The 25,766-nt window shown below is 43.3% G+C and overlaps 1 protein-coding gene across 2 annotated transcripts in view; it reads right to left on the bottom strand.

Moving 5' to 3' along the window:
- LOC138293206 (di-N-acetylchitobiase-like) overlaps positions 1-25,766 on the bottom strand; it is a 134,585-nt gene that overhangs the window by 107,080 nt on the left and 1,739 nt on the right. For both annotated transcript variants that reach the window (XM_069232294.1, XM_069232293.1), the window contains exon 2: positions 13,406-13,544. In XM_069232294.1, coding sequence (XP_069088395.1) covers positions 13,406-13,544 — 139 coding nt within the window. The remainder of the gene's footprint in view (positions 1-13,405; positions 13,545-25,766) is intronic.

The following is a 25,766-nucleotide window of genomic DNA, read 5'->3' as shown; positions in this document are numbered from 1 at the left end:
GAGCGGGATAGCAACCAAAGTGCACTTAATTACAGGAAAAGAAGCGCTGAACGTCCAAACCCTATTTGACTGCGATTCAAAAGACCTACACCCAGTGCCTAAACTATTAATGCATTTGAGAGACTGAAATGGAAAGTGGCAAAGTTTACTCTTATATTCTCCGCCTCTTTCTAACAGAGGTGGTAAACTAAAAACGAGAAACAGAAATCACCTGTGTGAGCAGTTGCAAGCGTTCAAGTGCTAGGAAATGCACATCATGTAATTTTGTTATTGCTGTGGCCCGGTAACAAGTAAATGATTCTGTTCCCAAACATCGAATATTAACATACAATTCTGGCATGTGATAATGTTCCCCATCATGAAGTCAGGAGCGTAGCTTAGTCAATGATATTCGGGGCGTGAATCTCAAATTTCTCAACTAAATAAAACCAAGGATCGGTATAGATTGTTTCCATAAGGACAAGGGTTAGTATTGGTTTGCACTGGGTTGGACTCTAGGCAGATCTGCAGTAAGAAGGACAGGTGCTATGTTGCCAAAGTGATGGAGCACCCGGTCTGCCAAAATCAACATCTACTCTCCTGATTGAGTCAAGCAGATGGCACGTTTTATTCCAATGAAGTCAACTTTGCTCCATTAGTGTAAAACTTTCTCCGACGGGTGGACGGAGTAGGGGCGTCCGAGGTAAGCCATCAGATTGTTTACCCTATTAAGAGTGCATGGTTGGATGGCTGTTTATATTACTGTCCGTCACTGCCAGTTATATCAAGGAGGTGAGGGGCAGTAAAAGGTGGAAAATCACCCTCTAACTATAGGAGACAACTCCCATGGTATGAAGGGGAGTGGTACTAGTGCTTTTTTTATTACTATTTTTCAAAAACAAACACCTGCTTTAGGAGATTTTTTAAAAAAAATTAAACTATTCAAAAGATTAACAATCAGACGCCATGTTTGACAGAGCTGTCATTCAGACTTTTCCTACATTGATAAGAACTGCTATGACAGCAGTGTCTACCAATGTTTACAGATGTCCGTGAGGTCGACGGAGATCTTTACATTTGCCAGGCAGTCTGCCTTTAGTCTGTTTGCCAAACCCTAAGTCAGGCCCTCTGTATAGGGTGACACAGTTGGGAAAAAACATTGGTTTGGAATGCTGGCCTAAGTGATTCCCAGAAGTTAGACTTTTAAAATTCATCCCACCTTTTAGTATGCAGACTTTGGCCTATATTAGTTATGCTGAATTACATTTTGCCGCCTGCACTGCAGAGCTTAACTAAACAGCGCTGCAGTTGTAAGTGGTGAAATTCCTGTGGGCAGAGTGGGGAGGGCAGCAGGGGTACGGTGGAGGGCACCCCCTTAAAAAAAGTCAACGATGGCGGGGCAAACATCAGCGTCAAGAGTGTGTTGGTGTTTTTCCTGCGGGTAACTGTTCGCAAATTGGCTAATTGTCGGTTGTCTGTCTGGAAACCCGAGACTGTGCAGCTTTCCAAGCCTAATACTGCCAATGTTTGTGAATTTTTGGGGACCAGCACTCACTTTTCTTCATTACATATTTCAAGAGTGCAAGAGAGGGAAGCACATACAAACGGGAAAAAAAGACAAAGAGAAAGACAGAAAAACCTTCATGAAAGGAGAAAGCAGGATTCCGCAATCGTGAGATAAAGGGGTTGCCGGAGGTGATTTGAAGGCTACGCAGACCTTGTGTTCACTGCACTGACATTTCATAGCCGGCAGTAAGCTAATGAGCAGCTCTTTGGGAACCAGCACTCATTATTTTACAAATTAAGCACTTGCTAGCTGTGCCAGGCTTGGAAGCTGCACGGTGCTAAACAACACATACAAAAATTTTTTTTTGACAGCTTCTACCTTGCATTTCCCCCGGTGTTAGAAACAATGAAAACTATATTTTCAATGTTTGCCTTAGTCCTCGCTGTGTGTTTCTGGTATCTACCAAGTTTCCAAATCAGGGGAAATTATGTAGCAGTTGCTGGACACGAGACAAGCAACAGAGGGAGGGAGCGGGTGCAAGCAGCAGTGACCAAGCAACAAAAACAAGCAACAATGAAAAGAAGAGACAATAGAGGAAGCAAAAAAAAGTACCTTAATCCCATTGCAAGTAGCAGAAGGACACCTATAAAGTAATAATCGGTACTTGGTCGATGCTCCATCGAAGGGAGAAACACACAAACAGGCAGTGAACTTGAGACCACTGACAAATAGGAAGCAAGGAAATTAGACTGATTTTGAAGCCAAACAAAGGTAACAGGTGGGCTCTAAACCCTTTTAGACCCTTTGCTGCTAGGCCTGTCTCACCCCCCCCACACAATGCTAACTCTGTTTTTTGGCTTGGGGTAGTTTGAGTTTAGGCCTCCATAACTTTTTGTCCACATAAGGTATCAATGCCAAATTTGCATAATTTTTCCCAACATCCTGGGGATTTTAAGGGTACCCAGGGTTTGTAAATTCCCCTCGAGGGGACAGAGAAATTAGCCAAAATACAGCTAAAAGTTTGTTTGTTTTTTGGGAAAACGTGCTGCAGAAGAAAGTGTCTGTTTTTCTTTAAACTGCAAATGGAATCAATGAAGGGTTTGGGGTGCTAAAATTACCATCTTCTCAGCTTCCAGGAACAGACAGACTTGAGTCAGAAAAACACATTTTACAACACAGTTTTGGCGTTTTACAGGGACATAGCCCATTATTCCTATTTTTGTGCTTTCGCCATTTTCTATAAACAGTTGAAATTAAAAAATATTGAAATTAAGTTGCAAAAAAACAGTCTTTTGTGTCTACGTTTTCATCTGTAACTTCTAACTATGGCAGATTCCTGAAAGCATTATACTGTTACATTAGCTGGCCCTTCTGGTTGCGGTGATATATAGGGCTTGTAGGTTGATCAAGAATCTGGGGTACTAAGAGCCAATAACTGAGCTGCACCTTGCAATGGTTTCTCATTGTGAACCAGGTATACTGTGATTCATTTGATAAAACATAAAGAGTGAAAAATAGGTATCAAGGAAACCTATGTGTTTCAGAAATAGGCACAAGATATGGAGTTTAGAAGCACACCTCTGAATTTGTGGGTACCCATACTGGCATGTGAATTAGAGGTAATTTCTCAAAATGACTTCTTTTTTACACAGAGTCTTACATTTGGAAGGCACAAATGCAGAGAAAGACATTTGACAATTACACTGGTTCTACTCTTTGGTGTTCCCTCAAGGCTCCTGATAAAAATGGTACCTCACTACTCTGGGTAGGCCTAGAGCCCACAACAGAAAATGGTCCACAACGCAACGTGGACACATCACATTTCTCCACTGAAAACTGACCCTTTATTTGCAATATGTCTGGCTGTAGATTTTGGGCCCTAGCTCTGCCGGCACCTGGGGAAACTTAGAAAACCTGTACATTTTTTAGAACCAGAGACCCAGGGAAATTCAGGATGAGGTGACTTGTTTGACTTTTACCAGGCTATGTTACCCAGAATCACTTGCAAACCTCAAAATCTGTCTAAACACATTTTCCTCACATTTCTGTGATGGAAAGTTCTGTAATCTGAGGGGAGCAACCAACTTCCTTTCACCCAGCATTCCCTCAAGTCTCCCAGTAGAAATGATACCTCACTAGTGTACGTAGGCCTAGTGCCCGTGACGGGAAATGGCCCAAAATGCAACATGGGCACATCACACATTTCCACTAAAAACTGACCCTTTTTTTGCAATGTGCCTCGAAGTGGATTTTGGGCCCTTACTCAGTTGGCACCTACGGAAACCTCAGGAAAGTTCTGGAATCTGCAGGGATCCACAAACTTCCTTTCACCCCACATTCCCCCAGGTGTCCTGATAACAATAGTACTTCACTTGTGTGAGTAGGGCTAGTGCCAGCGACAGGAAACTGCCCAAAACGTATTGTGGAGACATAAAAATTATCTATCAGAAAACAACTTAGTTTTGCAAGTGGGTAATCTGGTCCTGGGCTCAGGGGCCATCTAGGAAAACCTACCAAACCCAGACTTTTTTTTTACCCAAAATCCCCTGCAAATCTCAAATTTTGCTGAAAACAAAATTACATTTTTCTCACATTTGTGCGTGGAATTACTGTGCTGCCACAAATCTCCTACCACCCAGTGTTCCCCTCGGCATCCCCTCACTTTTGTGGGTGGGCCAAGTGGCCACAACAAGGAAGGTCAAAAACATGTAGAGAGAAACAAATAGAGAGTGAGAGGGCACCAAAGCGTGTTCATAAGAGCAGTTTTAATACGTTGTTAGGCTGACTCTGCTTTGGGCACCTAAACAAGTGAGGCCAAGGGGAATGCTGGGAGGTAGGAAATTTGTCCAGGAATATGTGGCTTGCTTTGATCCCCCTGTGTTTTCTTACCTAGAATCCCCTACAAACCTCAAATTTAGCTAAAAAGTCTAATTTTCCTCTCATTTCTGAACTGAAAGGTTGTGGGATCACCACACTGGCACTAATTTCCTACCAGCTAGCATTCCCTTCGGTCTCCCAATAACAAATGATACAGTTTGTTTTCAAAGAACACCAGACTTGCAGCGACAGCGCATGCGCAGCCTCAGGCGAGACCTAAAAATGTACCTCAGGGAGGAACCATAGATAGCATCTGGCATCATCTAGTGTTCTGGCCATGCAAATAGACTCATTATTAATGAAGACGGCAGGCTTGCCTTCAATTAAAAATCTATAACTAAATCTTACCACAGGAGACTGCTGTGCCTGAGGTACAATGCTCCCATTTTTACTGTGCTTCCCCCTGACACTGAAGCACTAACAAAGCATTTTGTCAGGCCTCAGACTAGGGTTGGGGGAACTCTGGAGTGGAGGTTCATTAAGCCACATGGTATCATTCTATAATTAGGCAGCCTGTGGCTCTCCAACTACTGTACACTGGGTTATATTTGAACCAAAACCCCAGAAAGGCAGAGATGAGCACATGCTAAGTGGCTACACTATACAAGTAGGCAATACTGAGGTTAGGTACTGGCACTGAAAGCAATGACTGCCTGCCCTACTCAAGTCCCCATGTCCCCCTCTGAATGAAGAATACTCTGCAGTTTAGGCTTCATGAAGCAGTGATGGTAGTAGCAGGTTTGAGCTCACATAAAAGATTTTAAATCACAAGCAGCCTGAGCAAAACTGATGCTTTCAGCACTGGGTACTATTCCCGAAACACACACAAACCCCACCACTTTCCCATTTCTCTTTAAGGTGAAATTAAACAAGCTTTGGCAAGGTAAAAGGTCTGGTCTTTCATATCCTAGAGGTCAACAAGTCATTGCTAGATGTCATTCTCGAGTTAGCTGCTTTACAAGTCGATCACAAAGCTGCAGTTCCTCAAATCATTACTACATGTGTCTCCTGAGTCAGGTTACAGGGATGTTATAGTTAGGCTCACATTTTAAACATACAAAACCAAAGACGTTCACCAGTTATAGTTATAGTTACCTCAAGTAAATATAACTTGTGCCCTAAGGTAACTATAACTCGTGCTCTCACCATACACTGCTAATTACCCCACAAATTACAGCACTCATGACAACTTTGATAACATTATTGATAATATCAATGTAATATTTGCAGTTAACAGTTTGACCAAAAAAACTGTGCATGGCAAGGGCACGAGTTATGGTTACCTTAGGGCACGAGTCAGGCCCGGTTCTAGTGGGATGGCCAGGTGGGCCAGGCCCACCCAAACATGACCTTCGGCCCTTCAAGTCACAGCAGAAGAGGCCATGGAGAATGCACATGTTAATTGCTTCCTCCATGTCGATGGCTGAAATTTATGATTTTGTTTCAGTTTGTATACTTTAAGTATCACGCGGGGGACATTAAAGAATCTCTATAACACATCACATTTTAAAGTACACTGTTTTTATCACTAGTGTTTTAAGTATGTATTAATAAGAGGAAAAATATAGCTTTTAGTAATTTTCCCTATTTTTGTTTTGGCTAAGACATTAAAATAATAACTTTGCTGGTAAAAAAAGGCCAGGGGGCAACCCTAGTTCTGCCTAAAGCAAGCTGTTGTTGGGAGGTGTGTGTTGGGGCACTGGGGACAGTGGTTTACCTGCCAATAAAGCATCAGGTGCAGTGGCACATGGGTCCATTGCTGTGAATAGCCTTTTGCACCTCAGTTGTGGCTGTTTCTGTGTGGGGGTTCTGATAAATGCTAATGTATTTTAATTTATGTACAAGGACACATTAATACATTGTAGAATGGGGCATGGATTATACTATTCAGATAGTGGTAGTATAAGTCTCATTGGATGAGCTGCCATGAGGTAATCATAAATGCCTGCCTATTACCTAATAATTAGGGCCTGATTTACAGTTCAGAAGACAGAATATTCCGTCACATATGTGATGGATATCCCACTGCCGTAATGCACTTGTAATACAGTGGATGGGATATCTGTCACGTTTGAGATGGAGTAACCCATCTACCGAACTCTAAATGAGGGCCTTTCATATGGAGTTCAAATGCCTACTACAGTATGTTTGTCTGTCTGTGCTCTGTCGGATGCTTTTGTAAAGTAAATACCATGTTATCTCAAGTAAGATATTGTGATAGCCAGAATTTATTCTCACCAGTAAGGCAGGGTGAAAATTATGAGAATTTCATATTCTGATTTCTTGTCATAGTACATTGCACATTCCTAGCTTGTAATCAGAGTCACTGAAATGATGCTGTTTTGCAGCTGTGATGTTTTACATATAATCATGGATTTGCCGCATTTGCCACATAATCAATCACCTACTGCATAGTTGCAGATTTGTAAAAAAAAATATTCTAGCTCAAACAGATCAAAAGTTACAAAAAATTCTGCAACATTTGTTGCCATGCAGTTGAAGGCCCTTCACAAAAATTGCATGGTCACCTTTCTGTTGTTTATTGCTATACTTGGGTGTTAAACTTGTACTAATGAGGTGCAACCTATGGCAAGACAGTCTCCTACTCTGACAACACACAGCTGATACTCTCCCTCACCCACGATCCAACAGTCGTGAAGAACAACTTCCACAACAGGATGAAGGCAGTCGCCACGTGCATGAAATACAGCTGTTTCGAGTTCAACTCCAACAAGGCAGAAGTCCTCATTTTGGGCACCACTCCCTCCACCTGGGATGACTCCCGGTGGCCCACAGCTCTCAGAGCCCCCCAAACCGACCGACCACACACACACGCAACTTCAGCATCATACTTGACTCCTTGCTCTCTTCGAACCACCAAGTTAATGCCGTCTTGTCTTTCTGCTGCCATACGCTCCGCCTGCTCTGAAAGATCTTCAAGTGGATCCCTGTTTAATCCAGAAGAATAGTCACCCAGGCACTCGTCAGCAGCAAGCTCGACTAAGGCAACGCACTCTAGGACGGCATGTCCCAGAAGCTTCAAAAGAAGATGCAAAGAATCTAGGACGCCATCACTAGACTTATCCTGGACATCCCTCACAGCAGCCATACCTCTGGGAACCTGAGATACCTCCACTGGCTCCCGATCAACAAAAGAATCACCTTCGAGCTCCTCACGCACACCAACAAGGCCCTCCACAACATCGGACCTGCATTCCTCAACCACCGCCTCACCTTCCACATGCCCACCAAACAAATCCGCTCACCTGTTCCTGGCCACCATCCCACAGATCCGCAAGACCACAGCCCGAGGAAGATCCTGCCGCAAAGACTCTGAACTCTCCTCTTCTTTATCTCCCTCTCTGCCTCAATTCAGGAAGGACCTCAAGAGCTGGCTCTTCAACTGAACCAGCCAGCCAGCGCTTCGATTGAGCTGCAGTGCCAACCCCCTCTAGCACATTGAGACCCGAACTGATGATTAGCCGTGCTCTAAAAGAATCCTGATTATCAAGAGTAACAAAATGACAAAATAATGATGTAACACTATCGCAAAATGTGCCATTTTATGCTGCAGAATAGGCCTTTTCTTGCTGCATAATTTAGTCAACCCTGTATCTTACTGTGGTCTGCTCCCTTGCTGCATAATGTCAGTGGCCCTGTTATAGTGATTCTGCTCTTTGACTAATCACATCCACTCACACTAGGACTGATCATAATTCAGTTCAATAAGGGCTAGCACAGGTTATTCAACCTGCAATGATATAAGAATGGTGGTTCTTAGAAATGGGGTTTCTGTTTGGCAGAGGTATGCACTGTGGAATACAGGAACCACAATCTTAGTCTGGGTAAATCAGATACACACCATAAATTAACCTGTGCTTACACTCTGGTAGCTTGGCACAGAGCAGGCAGGCTTAACTTAAAAGGCAATGTGTAAAGTATTTGTACAACACTTCAAGCAGAAACACCACAAAAAGACTCCACAATAAGTTAGAAGAACAGATTATATTTTTATGAATAATCAAGACTAAAATAACAAAAATCCAAGAAAAAGAATTTGAGATATGTAGTTTTAAAGATAAAAAGGTAAAAATAGTGCTTAGATGCAACAAGCGCTTATGAGGTTATCTGGTTGCAATGGAGCGGGTAAAAGTCAGGAGTTCAGGCCCCCTCCTTGAGTCTGTAGAAGCCAGGGGGACCCCATTCCATGGTGCCTCATATGCTTATGGTGGGGGTGTGCATGTGCACCAGGGCACCCTTCAAACAATGGGTGCTGTAGGAGCCAGTATTGCTCCTGTCCAGCAACAGATTTCCTTTGCTTGTGCTGGGCAGTAACAATGTACATTTCCCTGCCAGGAAGAGCGTGGACAGGGAAACAAAAGTTTGCTCCCACCCGGCAGGAGCATTTTTAAAACTTCTATCAAGTGAGAGTGGACCTGCCTTCTATGCCAGTGCTGTAGTGAGCAGGGAAGGCTTGTCGGCTCTCATCAGATGGAAGCTTTAAAAATGTTCCAGCCAAAGGGGTACAAGCTTTTGTTTCCCTGCCTGTGCTATTGCAGGGGCAGTGAAACTACTATGCCTGGGGGGTAGGCTCTATGGGATGGCGTCATTGTAGTCTACTGAGGCTCATGGAGGGGAGCCAAAAATCCCTCTTGCTTATTAATGGCATTCCACCCCAGAGAAGGGGGATCGCTGAGGCCTATTAAGGCTCAGGGTTGGGGGTTGTGCGACCCCCTCCCCTTTATATTGGAATTTAAACCTGGGGATTAGGTTCCTGGGGCCTATTAAGGCTGGGTGAGGGTAGGGGCTATCTCATAACAGCCCCAGGAGGTGGGGTCTCAGGGCCTCCCAGAGGCTCGGTGAGTAGGGTCCAAATGAGTCTCCACAAACCTGTAGTACCTCAAATAGTTACTAGAGGTCTCTCTAGACAAAACCTGGAAATTCTTTTCATTAAGTTTTAGTACTTCAAGTCAAGTTATACTAGATGACCTTCCCAAGTCAGATACACATGTCTCAAAGTATCTTCAAAGCTGAGGAACGGTGGCATCATCATAAAAATTTGAATATACACTTTACGTATTGTAATGATTTGTGCTTGTTTCCCGTAGAGAAAATGTCAAAGTGGGTTATGACAATGACTTAATATTGCAGATTTTTGAGAAGTTTCTGTGGTATATTTAAAAACACCTGGTTAAGGTTTCTCAGAAGTCAGTATCCCTAAACCTATATTTTACCAATATGTTTCATCCCACACATAGAGCCCAAAAGGGTCTGGAGCCTTCGTCAAGGCTTGTCAAACTGCCCCTGCCTATCTATGCATGCTTTCCATGCTCAACCGTGAGGCCTACTGCTCTCACCTGTAACAGGTGCAAACTTCTCACTTGGAAGTACAGGGCACTTAGACGTTTGCATCTATTACAGGTGAGAGCAATAGGCCTCATGGTTGAGCATGGAATGCATGTATAGATAGGTAAGGAAAGTTTGACAAGCCCTGACAAAGGCCCAGATCCTTTCTGAGCTCTAAGCAAGGGCCCAACATGTTGGCATAATACAGCTTTAGAGATACTGACGTCCCAAGAAACCTTAACCTGGTGTTTCTAAATATACCACTGGTATCATTAATAAATAGGATCATCTACTTGTTTTAACCAGGAGGTATTTTTAACTGATCACTTTATTTTTCTGGATCCCTGCTTTGTCCAGTAAGATATTTTATCTAAGAACTCCCAGTTTTTGGTTGAGTCCGCCTCAGTGGTATCATTCTACTAGGCTGTGGATAGGCGGCGATGAAGAAGCATGCCACAAGTATTCTTTTGGATGATTAGAGGGAAACTGTAGCATTGGCCCTTACCTGTATATGTGTCCCCTTACCTTTGAGTCTAGTTACCTTTTTGTGAGTATGAGGGTACTTGGGAGAATGTAACTAGTAGGTTCTCTCTCACTCTTCTGGTATGTTTCAGCTGCTGAAAGGACAGCCACTGAGCTGGACTGCTGCTGCCTTGCTGAATTGCTGATTTCTGTCCCGCTGCCTTCTTGGCCAGGGAAGAAGGACTGGACTTGCAAACTGAAACCAGGATCACCGAAGTGACTCCACAGAGCTGGTTTTCTGGCCCCCTGACCTGAACCTTAGGGCAACAAAAGGCTCCTTTCAACTTGGACTCAAAACTGAACTCAGGCTGAGTGAGTCTCAAGCCTTCAAGTGGTGCCTCATCAGTCCTAGACCCTTGGAACTGATGCTGAAGGTGACCAGATTGGCAAAACTCAAAAGTGGGAAATTAAAACATTTTTTGGCTCAAAACTGCCCCAAGAACCAAGAGGAGACCAGGACTAACCTGCTCACCTATCCATCTGAAGTGCATCACTGGTTGGATTTACTTTGCGGCATCTCCTGTTACATTCTTCTCCACAGCAGCAAATCCTGTTCATCACCAGAAGGGTATCTGGCCTTGTGGAACGGTCTTTGGCTACAGCCCTCTGCCTACTCCCCCTGGAGTTTTTCGATTTCCAATTCAGAGGCTAAGGACTTGATTTAGATATTGCCAGAGGTGTTACTCCGTCACAACAGTGATAGATATCCCTGTTAAAATCTAAATCCCACAGGACATAATGGGATTTAGAATCCGGCGGATGGGATATCCGTCACCGTTGTGAAGGAGGAACCCCTCCGTCAATATCTAACTCAGGCCCCAAGTCCGAACATAGACATTTTCACCTCAGCTTTGATGATGACGCTACCTCTTTGGACACCTCCTGATGCCTTGCCTCACTGAACTTTACCTTCTCAGAACATTTTACTCAAAATCTCTTCTAAGTCCCAAAGTAATTGTTGACCGGGCCCAATCCAGTCTGCGGATTTGAATCGTGCTCCATCGTGGTTGGCCATATTTTTCAATTTTGACCGAATCTCGCGCGACTCCATGTCTGCGGTTGACATTTTCCTCTTTTCCATGCTGGTTTTTACAAAAAAGTCTAAAATTCATAACTCAGTTCTACTGAGTGGATTGTCGTTGTTTTGGTGTCAAATAATTTATTAACATGTATTCTATTTTTCTAAATTGGTGTGGGATTTTTTTTGTATCGTGTTTATTCTTCTTACAGTTTGTATGCTGCATAAATACTTTACACATTGCCTCTAAGATAGGCCTAACTGGTTTTGGTGCCAAGCTACCCAAGCTTATGCATAGGGTAAATTAGTAACTTTCTGTAGTTCACCCTGCAAGGAATTGTGGCTGTTGCATGATCAGGGCTCATACTTCCAGCAACCCAATTTCTCACACTGTGCCTAAAACAATGTGTAATGTCTGGTTCTCTTATAAAGCTCCTGGATGCCAACATATTTGAAGACCATGTTCGCACTACATAAAACTGCAAAATAAATTTGGATCTCGTTCAATTCCGCACCACAGTGAAGCATAGGATCACAATCCACTTCCTCTATTATAGCGGCTAGCCAAGTGATGAGTATTAACTCAAGTCATCTTGGGCATCGTATTGCACAGTTATATGCAGACAATATAAATTAGGGACTGGCTTGGGCACTTAATTGAACAGACGTTGCTGGGAGAGCTGGGTATGTTGGCTGATGCATCTGTAACTGAGTAAATATTTATATCTGAAATCTGATAAAAATCCATAAACTTGGGACCACACTGGAGACTTCGTATAAACTGCACACTGAGTTCAAATTTAAGCAAGTTTGGAGAATACATAGGTTGCAGTACAAGGCCAGCCATTCAAATCCTGGAAAAAAGGAGCCTCATCCATTCGTTTCTTCACCTTATATAATATCTGGGACAGTCCTTAGTTTTTGGAACAAGGCAAGGTCTTGTTTTGACAAGGACAGGTAGCTGTATAGTTCAATAAACCTTTATTCGGTAAAAAAACAAAAAATAATGCAATCCATGTACAAAATGCTACAATATATAATTCTCAATATAAATAAAAAGAAAGGGAAACCAAACATTTTCAAATCATAAGCAGCTATATTAACGTATAAAACATCCTGCTAATGCTCCGTGTACAAATATGCATAGTGTAATGACCATAGACAACATTGTGCAGCCCTGCTAATTGATCGAAGTAACTTATGCATCACAAACAGTGCTGTTGCCCTAATAATACAGATCTTGAAAACTTATTGATTCATTATAAAACCACTCGACTGGACCATAAAGTGACTTGTTCATAACATCCAGTGCAGTCATCCTAATAATACAAAGCTCTAAAACTTATGAAATCATACATAAATCTCTCCATGGTTAAATAAAATGTGGACACAAAAATCCAAATGGTAATGAATATGCACAACCCTACAATCAAATCATACTCATTGTTGTGCAGCCATACATGCAGTTTGTGACATCATTTGTACATAGTGTGCAGTACAAGCGCCCTACTTATTTGTGTCTAAAATGTATCAAATCATCCATAAAATCGTTCCAGTGATCCATGTTAATAACTCATAAAATTATAAATGATGACAATTGTACACAATCTTACAATCAAAACATACGTGGACTGTACCAAACTATAAGGAAGCGTATTCTGCTAGGAGCTGAATTACTTGCCCACCAGATTACGCAGCCTCACTGGAGCTGCAATAAATCTATATACCTTAAAGCAAACCATAACTGAAATGACTGTAAATAGAATAAAGCTGGTCTGCATCTTCTAATGTTGAGTAATCTAAAAGGGATTAGGAAAAGTTTCTTTGGTGCTGCGTGTAATTCACAAACAGAAGTTCTTTCAGGTCTTAAGTGACTTCATAAACACTAAGGATTCTCTTAAAGCTAGTTATGGAACAGTGCAGGACTGGAAGAGAAAATAAATGACTTTGAGAATGAATTGCAAGACAAACTGTATCCATACAAGTTTATGTGTTCAAAATATCTTTAAAAGTTCACCAAGTATATCAGCTATCGTGTATGCATTTCCTGGAATTTAAATGAAAAATAAATATCAATACAATAAAGAGCATTTCAAGCATATTCATAAACACATCACCGATGGGAGAGTTGTGTTTTAAACAGACTGATCGCTTACCTTTCACTACCACCCTAGCTTTCTTAGAGTGAGCATAACACATCAGCTCAGGATCATAGTCTCCAAATGTTGCAACAGTTGTGACCATAGTCCAGTCATAGAACTTCCAGTCCTTCCCTCCAACATCAAATGCAAACACCTGCAAGAATAAAGATTGAAGCTAAACTGCTGAGCTGGTCTTAAGGGCAGGGTTAGGTTTCACAGTTTACACATATTTTGTTTAATCGTCTAGAATCAAAACACCAACTCAGACTTTGAATATATGTAGTTTTCTAATGGGCTACTAGAATTTTGATAATTAAATACACCCCACTCTGTGCTCTTACCTCTCACCCTCTCTCCCCTCTCCATTTCTTTCCCTGCACCATTATCCTCCTCTTATCTCTCCAACTTCTACAGGCTCTTGGCACTGCCTGATATCTGACTGCCTTCCCAACCATTTAACTAAACTCCAGCAATGCCAGGCTAGTGAAGAATTTGGTGGACAAGGTTTCCAAATGACACATTACATCCAAGCATGTATGATACCCTTACTTTCAGCACTAGGATCTATTCAGTTCTGGAAGACCCCAGGCCCTCCATACATGTACTGTACCCAGGTGTTTGGGCCAATGCATTCAACCTCTCACGACTCTGGGTGGAGCTTCCCAGTTAAAAGTGGGATTGGGAACTGCAGTGCAGCTTTATTTCCGGATTGCAGGAATCCCAGGCAACCCTGCCCAGCATTTCCGGTTTCCTTGTCTCAAACGTACCATGATCAGAAGGAAGCTCTGCTCAGCTCAGCACTTCGGGGTGTGGACAATGTGGTAGCGTATGCCTTGACTCGCAGGTTTCCATCATCTCAGAAACTATGCCTTTCACCTAGTATGTTCTCCCGGAGATTCGGCTGTCCAGTGGTGGCTTCATCTGCGTTCCCAACAAATGCACTTCTATCGATCTTCTGCTCCAGGACTCCGAAAGCAGGGGTGTGTGGAGTGGATGCTCTCTCCATTCAGTGGCATCCGCTATTGCTGTATGCCTTCCCACTTTTTCCCCTCATTCAGTCTTTTCTGCTGAAAACTCTGCGGGGGAATGCGCAGGTGGTGGAGATTCTTCCTTATTGGCTGAGAAGATCTTGGTTTCCGTTGTTGAGATGAATGGCGGTGGTTCTGTCTTTGATTCTGCCTCCACTTCCATCGTCTCTGTGGGCAGTCAGGCCGTGGCTGCTGGTCCCTCTAGCCCTAGCGGTTTGGACTTCGAACTGTGCACTCTAGAAAGGCAAGATTTGCCTGCTCATCTGATCTCCGTGGTTCAAGGTTCTTGTAGGAATTCTACACCGTCTTTTTACTCTAAACACTGGACAAATTTTGACACTTGGTGCTCTCTTCATGATCTTTCTTGTAGGACTTTTTCGGTGTCTTCTATTCTTCAATTCTTTCTGGATGGGTTTGATAAGGGTTACACCATTTCCACCTGGAAGAGCCAAAGGGCATTCAGGGAGTCTGGGTCTTTTTCCTTGAATGCTGGAATCTTGGTTTCCAGGTTATTTCAGTTTCTCTCTCTTCCCCTACTGTCGGCTCTCGATGCCTTCTTGGGATCTTCTTTACTTCTTCATGCTCTTCAGTCTTGTCCTTTGTCGGCTGTGGATTTGAAAATGCTTTCCTTTAAAGTGGCCTTTTTGGTGTCTATCTCTTCTGCCAGGCACTTAGGAGAGCTTTCTGTCTCCATTTTTGAGATTCATGGAGGATGCAGTGGTATTGCAACTTGATTCTGAGTTTATTCCAAAAGTATGTTCTATGTTTCATTCTTCTGAAAAGCTGGTATTGTCCTGTGGCTATTCCTCCCCTTCTTCCCCTGAGGAGCATATACTGCACACTCTGCATGAAAAAAGAGCTTTATCTGTGCATGTTGACAGATCTGATTCTTTCAGGACTACGAACAGCGTGTTTGTGACTTTTGGCCTTGCAAGGTGGGAGAAGGCTGTGTCTAAATTGACTCTGAGTCACTGGATTAAGGATACCATCACACTGGTTATCAGTGTTCTGGGTTGCCTTGCAATGCTTCTGTTTAAGCAAGATCTACTTGTAGAATGGCGGCTTCCTGGGTTTCTTTTAAAGGTGTGTCCCTGCAGGAGATCTCAATAATTTATCCCTCTTTTCACAACTGTAAAACGTTATGTGCGGTTTCATGTCTGTTGTTATTATGCCCAAACTTCTGCTTTTCCTTCTGCAGGAGCTTCTCAATTATTGGTTTCATTAAAAAAATAGAGCTTGCATCAGTTTCTCCATCTACTCAGGCTAGACGAGTTTTAGAAATTGGGTTCCTGGTTGGCAGAGATATGCTCCCTGCCCAAGGAGGAACCACAATCCTAGTCAGGCTAAGTCACAAACACACCATAAATTAAACTGTGCTCACTGAAAACAACAGACACTTCCAACAGTAAAACAGTGAAAACACCACACGAAAAGATGGAGGGACCAGCCTTGGCCTACTGAAGCAGTACTTTGGTTCAGGGTTGCACCAATGTTGAGAGCAAGCTGCGAGGAACAGAGGAGACGATGGGCTGGAGCCGGTACCAAAGATGTGGGTGCTGCTTCGGTTCTGTGCCGCGTAAAATTGGAGATGCTTCAGGAATGGAGGTGATGCATTGCGCAGTCAGCCATGCAGTGTTTCTCATCCTCGCAGCAGAAGTGGTGCGCCGGCGTCGATGCAATTTCCACGATCCTCGCAACAACTGTGATGGATCAATGTCGAAAGCACCGGTTTCGAGCGGCGCAATGGCGTGGATTTTGGACTAGAGCAGCACTTTATACCTGCTTCCGAGTGCCCAGGACTGGATTAGCACCACTTGGCAAAGCAAGACTTGCAGCAAGCAAAGTCCAGGTGCTAGAGGTGATGCGTTGGAAGCCTTTTGTGTCCCTGAGACTTCAGAAGAACAGGAGGCAAACTAGCAAGCCTTTTGAGTCACTTTGTTTCTGAGTTCAAGAGTTGTGGGTTCAGTCCTTCTCATCCAGGCAAGGAGGACAGCAGGTCAGCACTACAACAAAGCAGTTCTTTCAAAGCAGCAGTCCAGCGGGGTAGCAGTCTTTGTAGCAGCTCAGCAGTCCTTCCTCCTGGCAGTGTATCGACATGTCCAGGAGTGTACTGAATCGGTAGGCTCAGAAGTTGAGTTGTTTGTATACCCCCCCGGTGCATTTGAAGTGAGGGAGACTTCCAAAAAGATCTCTGAAGAGCAAAGAGGTCCTTCCTCCATGCCCTGTCTTCAGACTCACCACAGGGGGTTATGTAACGCTGTGTGGGGGGACAGGACACTGCCTATTCAGGTGTGTCAGTCGCTCCCTCCAATCCTGCCCAGGATGGCCCATGAGGATGTTGATGGGCCCTCAGTCACACCTAATCTCTGTTTGTGTGTGGCTCTAGAGGGGATGCACAAGTCAAGCTGACACCCAGACGAATACTGGAGACAGGCTGTAGGCACACAGGGATAAGACCAGGAAAATGCCATCTTTTTAAAAGTGGCATTTTCAAAATTATAATAATAAATCAGACTTTACCATTTGAGAGTATTTTTCATTACAATTCCGTAGGCACTAAAATGACAGGACTATTCCTTCTTAGTCAGTAATTACAACTTATTAAATGTAATACGGAGTCCCCAGTGTTATATGATAGGGTCAGGCCTCACAGTAGTGAAAAACGAATTTGAGAAATTTTTCATTACCAGGACATGTAAAACTTAAAAGTATATGTCCTGCCTTTTACTAACATTGCAAGTCAACATTGTAGTGTGACACCGCATTCAGGTTGCAATGGCAGGCCTGGGATAGTCTTTAAAGTGCTGCATAAGTGGGTGACACAGCAGTGCTGCAGTCCCACTAGTACCATTTAATTAACAGGTGGTGGGCACATGTAGTGCACTTTTCAATTAAATTAAATATGCCAATTAAGTGTATACCAATGAAACCGTGTTTTAGGGAGAGAGCACATGCATTTTAGTACTTGTCAGCAGTGGTAAAGTGCTCAGAGTCCTAAGGACAACAAAATTAAATCAGCAAAAATATGAGACAAGCAGGCAACGAGTTTGGAGGAAGACCACCCTAAAGCTGTCTGCTCTAGCAATAAGTCAGCTGGATTATGAACACATCCCCATAATGGGGAAACCAGCCCAAGATGGTGGCGCTGGTTTGCGCTACACAGCAATGACCCCTGCGGTTTGGCCCACAAGAGACCACGTGATACAGATACCGCCACCCCACAATAGAACAATGGGAATGAAAGAAGGATGCACATTTACTCCGGAACCTTCGCTGAGCCGTGAGTGGCATGGAGGTGTGGCGCCTGACCCATGACAATGTGAGTAGCAGGACCTCCATCATGGGGACGTTTTTGAATAAGGAGTGTGCCGCCAATTAATTAGCAAGCAAGGGACTAAGCGATATATGAAAGCGGAAGGCGTTTTGTTATCTGGGTGAATTAGATTTTTTTACATTAAGAGGTTGGATCAACCAGGTCAGTAGGGATCCTATACAAAGGTTGTATCCTTTTTTTGGGGAGGCTATTCTCTAATTAGAACATTAGGAACAAACACAGGATGGAATCTGGCATAGATGAGACAATCCAGGAATATATGGAGCACATGAAGGTGAAGTATCTATATGGGGATACCCCCAAGTTAATATACTGGGCTTGTACAACCTAGAGGAGACAGCATCCATGAAACATATGAAGTATATAAGCTACAGCGTTGGAGGCTTCTGAGTATCGCTATGGAGATAACCCTTCCAATTGAATGTGCTGCTGGTGTATATGTCTTTTTCTTTTGCAACAGTGTGTGACTATAGGGAGGCACTCCCACTTGCACTCCATTTTAGGAGAAATCATGAGTGAAACTCAGAAATCTATATCTTAAATAGTATGTCAAATAACCTCACAAAGCCTGTGGGTGAAGTGTATTTGTGGTAGTGGAGTGACCACGGGCGGGATGATAAGGATCTGGAGATAGGATATTTCCAGACTACGAATCCTGTGTATAACACATGGTTAAAGAGATTAAAACAGAATCAGCCATTGCATGGCTGTTGTACCATAAGTGTATGTGTGGGAACACACTGGGTTGTTTTATTTGCTTTTTCTTTATGTTTATTTTAGGAATTATCGTGTGTGTTTACAAGTAAGGGACCATTATGGTCATCACATCCCGATTCCTAAAACTATGATTACAGGTACTTACAGGTACGCAGTAGTTTGAAACTTAGGAGGGATCTTTAAGTCCTGGGGAAGGCGGCACGACCCCGAAGGGCATTGTTGAATGACCGAAACATGTTGACAGATGAGCAGATGACAAGGATGAAGGGACAGTAATATTCCCCAATTCATCACTGTGATATATATTTAATCCTATCCAGGAAGTCCATGAATAAAGTCAATGTAGGATCCCTGTGAGATCATTTTATCCATTTCATTTGTGTGTTCTGCAGGGTAGATCCCTAGATGTGTGTATTGTATTGTCTTCCCTCGTACCTTGTACTGCATCCCTGACACTGGCTAGCACAAGGAGGATTCAGCAAACCTGACGAAGAAGCAAGCCATGACAAGTGATTGAGGGCAATTGTTAAGAACTAGCGCTGCTTCCTAACAGATGTTGCTGTAGAAATTTTAAAAGCATCATCTATTCCTCCTTTTCCTACGTTGTGTGCACATGGTTTATAGAAATAAGGGAGGACGGATAAGGAAAAGTACCTTGTTCCCTTTCTTTTGTGTTGTGTGACATTCTTAAAGCAGCAGATTGGTCAAGAGAATCTACTCTTCTAATCTTTTTAGTTTTTCTTCTTTATTAGATTGTCATTTACGTTCAGCAATACCAATCATTAGTTTGTCAATAATTAATATAATCAATAAATCATAATAAATGCACTAAGCGTATCCCTTAAAGGAGAAAATCCCTATTCTAGGAATGGGAGTGAAAAGGTGTCAGAGCCCAAAACAAATCCCAATTAGAGAGAGATTGATGAGCATAAAGCTTTAGCATCAAAATATCAGTTTAATCATTCAATAAGCAATCAAAGCAGAACTGTGCATAAAGGGAGGTTTAAGAAAATCACTAGAGTCTCACCATGAGCAGCATATGGCATAGGCAAAGGAAAATTGTAAATGGGCATGTGGTAACCTACTCCAGGAACCCACACTATTATAGACATCACAATCTAACATTTTGCAACATGTTGCTTCTTCTTTCTCCGGTCAACCAATCAGCTTCCGATGCCCTAATCGGAAGAGGATCCCTTTCCACCTTCTCACCAGGAATACAATAGTCCACAGACAGCAATGTTGAATGAAACATTCCTTATCAAATATAATGTTCATTCTATTATTGGTTTATATCATTCATTGCCTTTAGGAAAGTTGCATAGTGTGTGAACTCCATCATTACTTCACTAAATGACAGACTTCTATTCATTAGTTAACAGTCTTCTTCATGCAAGTAGAAATATTTGCAGAGTTAAATGAAAACATTCTATGCAACTATTATTCATAATGAAAAATATATCCATGGGAAGGTCAGGAAATTAACATTTTATATGAATTCAGCATTAGATCAACATTCTTTAAGGATGTCAGCTTGTTTGAAATTTAATTGCTTTAATTATTTAGCCATAGTCTGAGTAAATAAGGTTGCCTACTACAATTTTCTAATTAAAACATTTGCTTTCTTTTAAGTCTACACATTTTGTGTGACATTTAAAATGCACCGACACAAGTCTACCAATCACGTCTCTTCTACTGTCATTGCACAACATCAAACTAGTCATAATCAGGCCTCCAGTCGTGTAACAGAATGGAAATCTCCCCCTACTAACACTGCAGGAGGTTTAAATTCTAATAAAGATACAGAATCAATGATTATCCCTCCCATCTCTCACAGGTGTTACAATTATTCTTTTTCTTCCAGTTTAACTTCAGTACAAGTCTCTTCTGGAGAAGATCTGTTCTTCGCCACCATCCTTTTAAAATCTTCAAATTCAAGACTGGATTTTCAACTTCATGGTTTGTCATATGGAACCAGGACAGTTGTGGTTGTTAGCATCTCCAAAGAGTCCATATAGTTTGTTTCTTTTATTGCAAAGAAGAGGTTTAACTACCCTGCAGAGATGACTATACTACACTATGGACACAGACTGATGTACTGGGCATGAGGTCATCAGCACACTGGACGCTGACCTCAGTTTCTACATCTTTTATAACTTTTTATTCATCCATGTTACATATATATATATTTTTTGTTGAATGCCCAACCAATGATAAAACTGTGAAAAAAAACCCATCAAATTATGAAGTTGAATTAAACTGTTGAGAACTTTTCAGGAAGCAGACTGTTGGCAAGAGGTGTATATAGTGTTTTCCGCCCAAGACCATGCTGACAATGCCATTAGTGACCTAAGAGGCAAGTCGTTTTTTCCATATATGTATCCTATACGTGGCCTGGTTTCTTATTATAGCTGTAACAATGTCATAGTCTACAAACTCAAACACAAGAGGTCTTTGTACAGAACATGCCCTGAACTCATAAGTTTGAAGGTGCTCTCAAGTGATAAAGAAGAAAAAATATTTGCCAAGTATCACACAGTTTAGTCAGGCAGGGAAGCCAGGATTGATCCTAGTTTTACTATATTCACATTGCACAATTCAGCCATTGGCCAGGTATTGCTTCCTCTTCTTTTTAACATCAAAGGTTTATGCTTTGTTTTTAATTCTTATCCCATTATGTAAGAGCATGGGTGGCAGGCAATAACCACATGAAAGTTCAGCTCGTTTTGGGCTAAAGGGTCCAAGAGGACCTCGAGCTGAGCCAGAGCTAAGTACCTACCTTAAGTTTTCAGTGGCTTATACAGTTGGACAAGCATCTCAAAGCTTGAGACAGGATCAAGCCAGATGCCTGTCTCTGGCCCAGGTTGATGTCCTCCTGGACCTTCAAGACCAAAAAGGAGATGTACTTTCACATGGTTTCTCCATGCAACCCACAGTGTATCATCATGCGCCAAGAATTACAAGAACGACAAAGCAGATATACATGTTAATACCAGAACTGCACAAAGTGCAACCAGAAAACCAGCAATCAATTCAAGCTTCCGTGCTTTACCAAATGATGCTATACTTGATAAATACTGTATTTCACAGAATGTCCTTTTTAGGTTGAGCATAGCAGCGCGCAAGCGCTGCTTTTCCAGCGTGTTGGTATGTATCTGGGTTTTTAACCACGCCCACCTCATGCCCATCACTACCACTCATTAGTGGGCTTGCCCTTCAAAAATCCTTTGTTTTAGTTGGTAACTGCTTTTCGTTTGTTCCTCATTAGGGTGGTTTTGTTACTGCCTTGGCCATCGCCCCTGTTACATGGCTAATTGCACTTTTGCTGATAACTCTGGCTGCGAGCGAACTTCTTTTTCCTTTTGTCTCTCTCTTCTCGCTCATGGTGACACTTTGAATCGACTGCTTATGTCAAATGATTAATTTTTTATTTTCAGTTTGTGTGGCAAGAAAAGTCTAGTTAGGAATTTTCAACTCTAATAGCTCTAACTCGTTCTATGATTAGCGTTAATGTAGCATGTTTCGCCGTTAAGTGGGTTAGGATCTCAAAGCCAGATATGCATATTAGTCCACCAAAGCTTATTCATTCTTTGGACCGAGTGTCAAAGTGAATAAGCTGAAATATCCATCAACAATTCTTATTTATAAAAGTGCAATTGCATTTCGCTATTGTTCTAGTTCCAAATCCAGATTCTGAATTATGAACACACCCACCCGAAGTGCTTTGTTTCATTTCGGAATGTTCGTTCTCAATGCCATTATTTTTTGTGGAACGTGCTAAGTCCAAAACTGCATCCTGCCCTGCATCGTATTGAAATGATCAACGTTTTGTGGGCTTGTAACGTTGTTTTGGGACGTTCCTCAACATAGCCATTCTATCACAAGTGTGTAATTTGTTGTTTTTCTGCAAATTATATCAAGAAATTGTTCACATTTCTAAAATTATCGCTCGATTATTTCAAAATGGGCCTAGTTGAATTGTTTTTTCTCTATTCTATCTTGTTTATGATTGCTCTCATTGAGCTGTATCTTGGTACCCCTTAGCTAAAACGGATGCATTTGATGTCTAGTTAAGTATTATAACTATCAGTAACCGTCAGGGATAACTTCCATTATGGTAAAAGCAACACTTAGCACATTCTAGACAAAATAATATATAACGAATTTCAGGGAATCCATCACCGTCAGTGTCACATGACCACTGCTGTATACCAGTGCAGAAAGAAGAGGGGGCTTGTCTAGTACCCATAACACTGTCATCACTGTGGCCTGCTGATTCCTTTGCACTCAGGAGCGTGATGTTTTAGCAATCAACATGGAAAAGTGGATGTATTTTTTCTTATCACAGGCAGGGCATTTACTGTTTCAAGTTTAAAATATGTAGTTTTTATGTTCCCAGCTGTTTCACGCTTGATATTTATATTGTATGACACGTAACGCCGATAACTAGTTTATTTCGAGGCGCCTCTGGAAGTATACTGTTTTGCCTAGGGCTGTGTGGTGTATTCTCGTGGGAGAGCCAGGACTAGCACTGACTGACATACGTATTAACACATACACTGCCCATTTTGTAGGTTGAGCATAACAGTGCGTAAGCCCTGCTTTTCTGGCCTGTTGTTATCTTTTTGGGCTTTTAGCCACGCCCACCTCACGATTATAACTATCGCTCGTTCATGGGCTTGCCCTTAAAAAGTCCTTTATTATCATAGATAAATGCTTTACGTTTGTCCCTCCTTGGGGCGGTTTGGTTATTGCCTTGGCCATCACCCGTTACATGGGCTAACTGCACTATTGCCTATAAGTTTGACTGTCAATGAAATTATTTTTCCTTTCATGTGTCTCTTTACGCTCGTGTTCATGGCGGCCATGGCACTGTGAATCGGCTTGCTTATGTGAAACTGTTTAACTTTTCATTTTCAATTTATGTGCAAGAAAAGTCCAATTAGGAGTTTACAACGCTAATAGCTCTAACTCGAGTGTAGGAAAGTACCATCTTGCCTGGCATGTTACCCCCATGTTTCACTGTATATATGTTGTTTTAGTGTATGTGTCACTGGGACCCTGCCAGCCAGGGCCCCAGTGCTCATAAGTGTGCCCTGTATGTGTTCCCTGTGTGATGACTAACTGTCTCACTGAGGCTCTGCTAACCAGAACCTCAGTGGTTATGCTCTCTCTTTACTTTCCATATTGTCACTAACAGGCTAGTGACCAATTTCACCAATTCACATTGGCATACTGGAACACCCTTATAATTCCCTAGTATATGGTACTGAGGTACCCAGGGTATTGGGATTCCAGGAGATCCCGATCAGCTGCAGCATTTCTTTTGCCACCCATAGGGAGCTCTGACAATTCTTACACAGGCCTGCCACTTCAGCCTGAGTGAAATAACGTCCACGTTATTTCACAGCCATTTACCACTGCACTTAAGTAACTTATAAGTCACCTATATGTCTAACCTTTACCTGGTAAAGGTTGGGCGCTAAGTTAATTAGTTTGTGGGCACCCTGGCACTAGCCAAGGTGCCCCCACATCGTTCAGGGCAAATTTCCAGGACTTTGTGAGTGCGGGGACACCATTTCACGCGTGCACTACCTATGTATAGCGTCACAATGGTAACTCCGAACATGGCCATGTAACATGTCTAAGATCATGGAATTGTCACCCCAATGCCAGACAATTCCATGATCCCCGAGTCTCTAGCACAGACCCGGGTACTGCCAAACTACCTTTCCCGGGGTTTCACTGCAGCTGCTGCTGCTGCCAACACCTCAGACAGGTTTCTGCCCTCCTGGGGTCCAGCCAGGCTTGGCCCAGGAAGGCAGAACAAAGGACTTCCTCAGAGAGAGGGTGTTACACCCTCTCCCTTTGGAAAAAGGTGTCAGGGCTGGGGAGGAGTAGCCTCCCCCAGCCTCTGGAAATGCTTTGATGGGCACAGATGGTGCCCATTTCTGCATAAGCCAGTCTACACCGGTTCAGGGATCCCCCAGCCCTGCTCTGGTGCGAAACTGGACAAAGGAAAGGGGAGGGACCACTCCCCTGACCTGCACCTCCCAGGGGAGGTGCCCAGAGCTCCTCCAGTGTGCTCCAGACCTCTGCCATCTTGGAAACAGAGGTGCTGCTGGCACGCTGGACTGCTCTGAGTGGCCAGTGCCAGCAGGTGACGTCAGAGACGCCTTCCGATAGGCCCTTACCTGTGTTGCTAGCCTATCCTCCTTCCTAGGTAGCCAAACCTCCTTTTCTGGCTATTTAAGGTCTCTGCTTTGGGGAATTCTGGAGATAACGAATGCAAGAGCTCATCAGAGTTCCTCTGCATCTCTCTCTTCACCTTCTGCCAATGGATCGACCGCTGACTGCTCAGGACGCCTGCAAACCCGCAACAAAGTAGCAAAGACGACTACTGCAACCTTGTATCGCTGATCCTGCCGCTTTCTCGCCTGTTTCCTGGTGGTGCATGCTCTAGAAGTAGCCTGCCTCCTTCTTGCACTAGGAGCTCTGAAGAAATCTCCTGTGGGTCGACGGAATCGTCCCCCTGCAACCGCAGGCAACAAAAGACTGCATCACCGGTCCTATGGGTCCCTTCTCAGCACGACGAGCGTGGTCCCTGGAACTCAGCAACCCTGTCCAAGTGACTCCCACAGTCCAGTGACTCTTCAGTCCAAGTTTGGTGGAGTTAAGTCCTTGCCTCCCCACGCTAAACTGCATTGCTGGGTACCGCGTGATTTGCAGCTGCTCCGGCTCCTGTGCACTCTTCCAGGATTTCCTTCGTGCACAGCCAAGCCTGGGTCCCCGACACTCTAACCTGCAGTGCACAACCTCCCGAGTTGTCCTCCGGCGTCGTGGGACTCCCTTTTGTGTTTTCGGGTGAGCTCCGGTTCACTCCTCTTCCAAGTGCCTGTTCTGGTACTTCTGCGGGTGCTGCCTGCTTCTGTGAGGGCTCCCTGACTTGCTGGGTGCCCCCTCTGTCTCCTCATCCAAGTGGCGACATCCTGGTCCCTCCTGGACCACAGCAGCATCCAAAAACCCTAATGCGACCTTTGCAGCTAGCAAGGCTTGTTTGCGGTCTTTATGCGTGGGAACACCTCTGCAAGCTTCTTCACGACGTGGGACATCCATCCTCCAAAGGGGAAGTTTCTAGCCCTCTTCGTTCTTGCAGAATCCACAGCTTCTACCATTCGGTGGCAGCTTCTTTGCACCCCCAGCTGGCATTTCCTGGGCATCTGCCCACTCTCGACTTTGTTGCGACTCTTGGACTTGGTCCCCTTGTTCCACAGGTACTCTCGTCCGGAAATCCACT

Source organism: Pleurodeles waltl, chromosome 4_2, assembly GCF_031143425.1.
Source record: "Pleurodeles waltl isolate 20211129_DDA chromosome 4_2, aPleWal1.hap1.20221129, whole genome shotgun sequence".
NCBI classification, from domain to species: domain Eukaryota; kingdom Metazoa; phylum Chordata; class Amphibia; order Caudata; family Salamandridae; genus Pleurodeles; species Pleurodeles waltl.
Note: the sequence above shows the minus strand (reverse complement) of the source record. Positions and strands in the feature narration are given on the sequence as shown.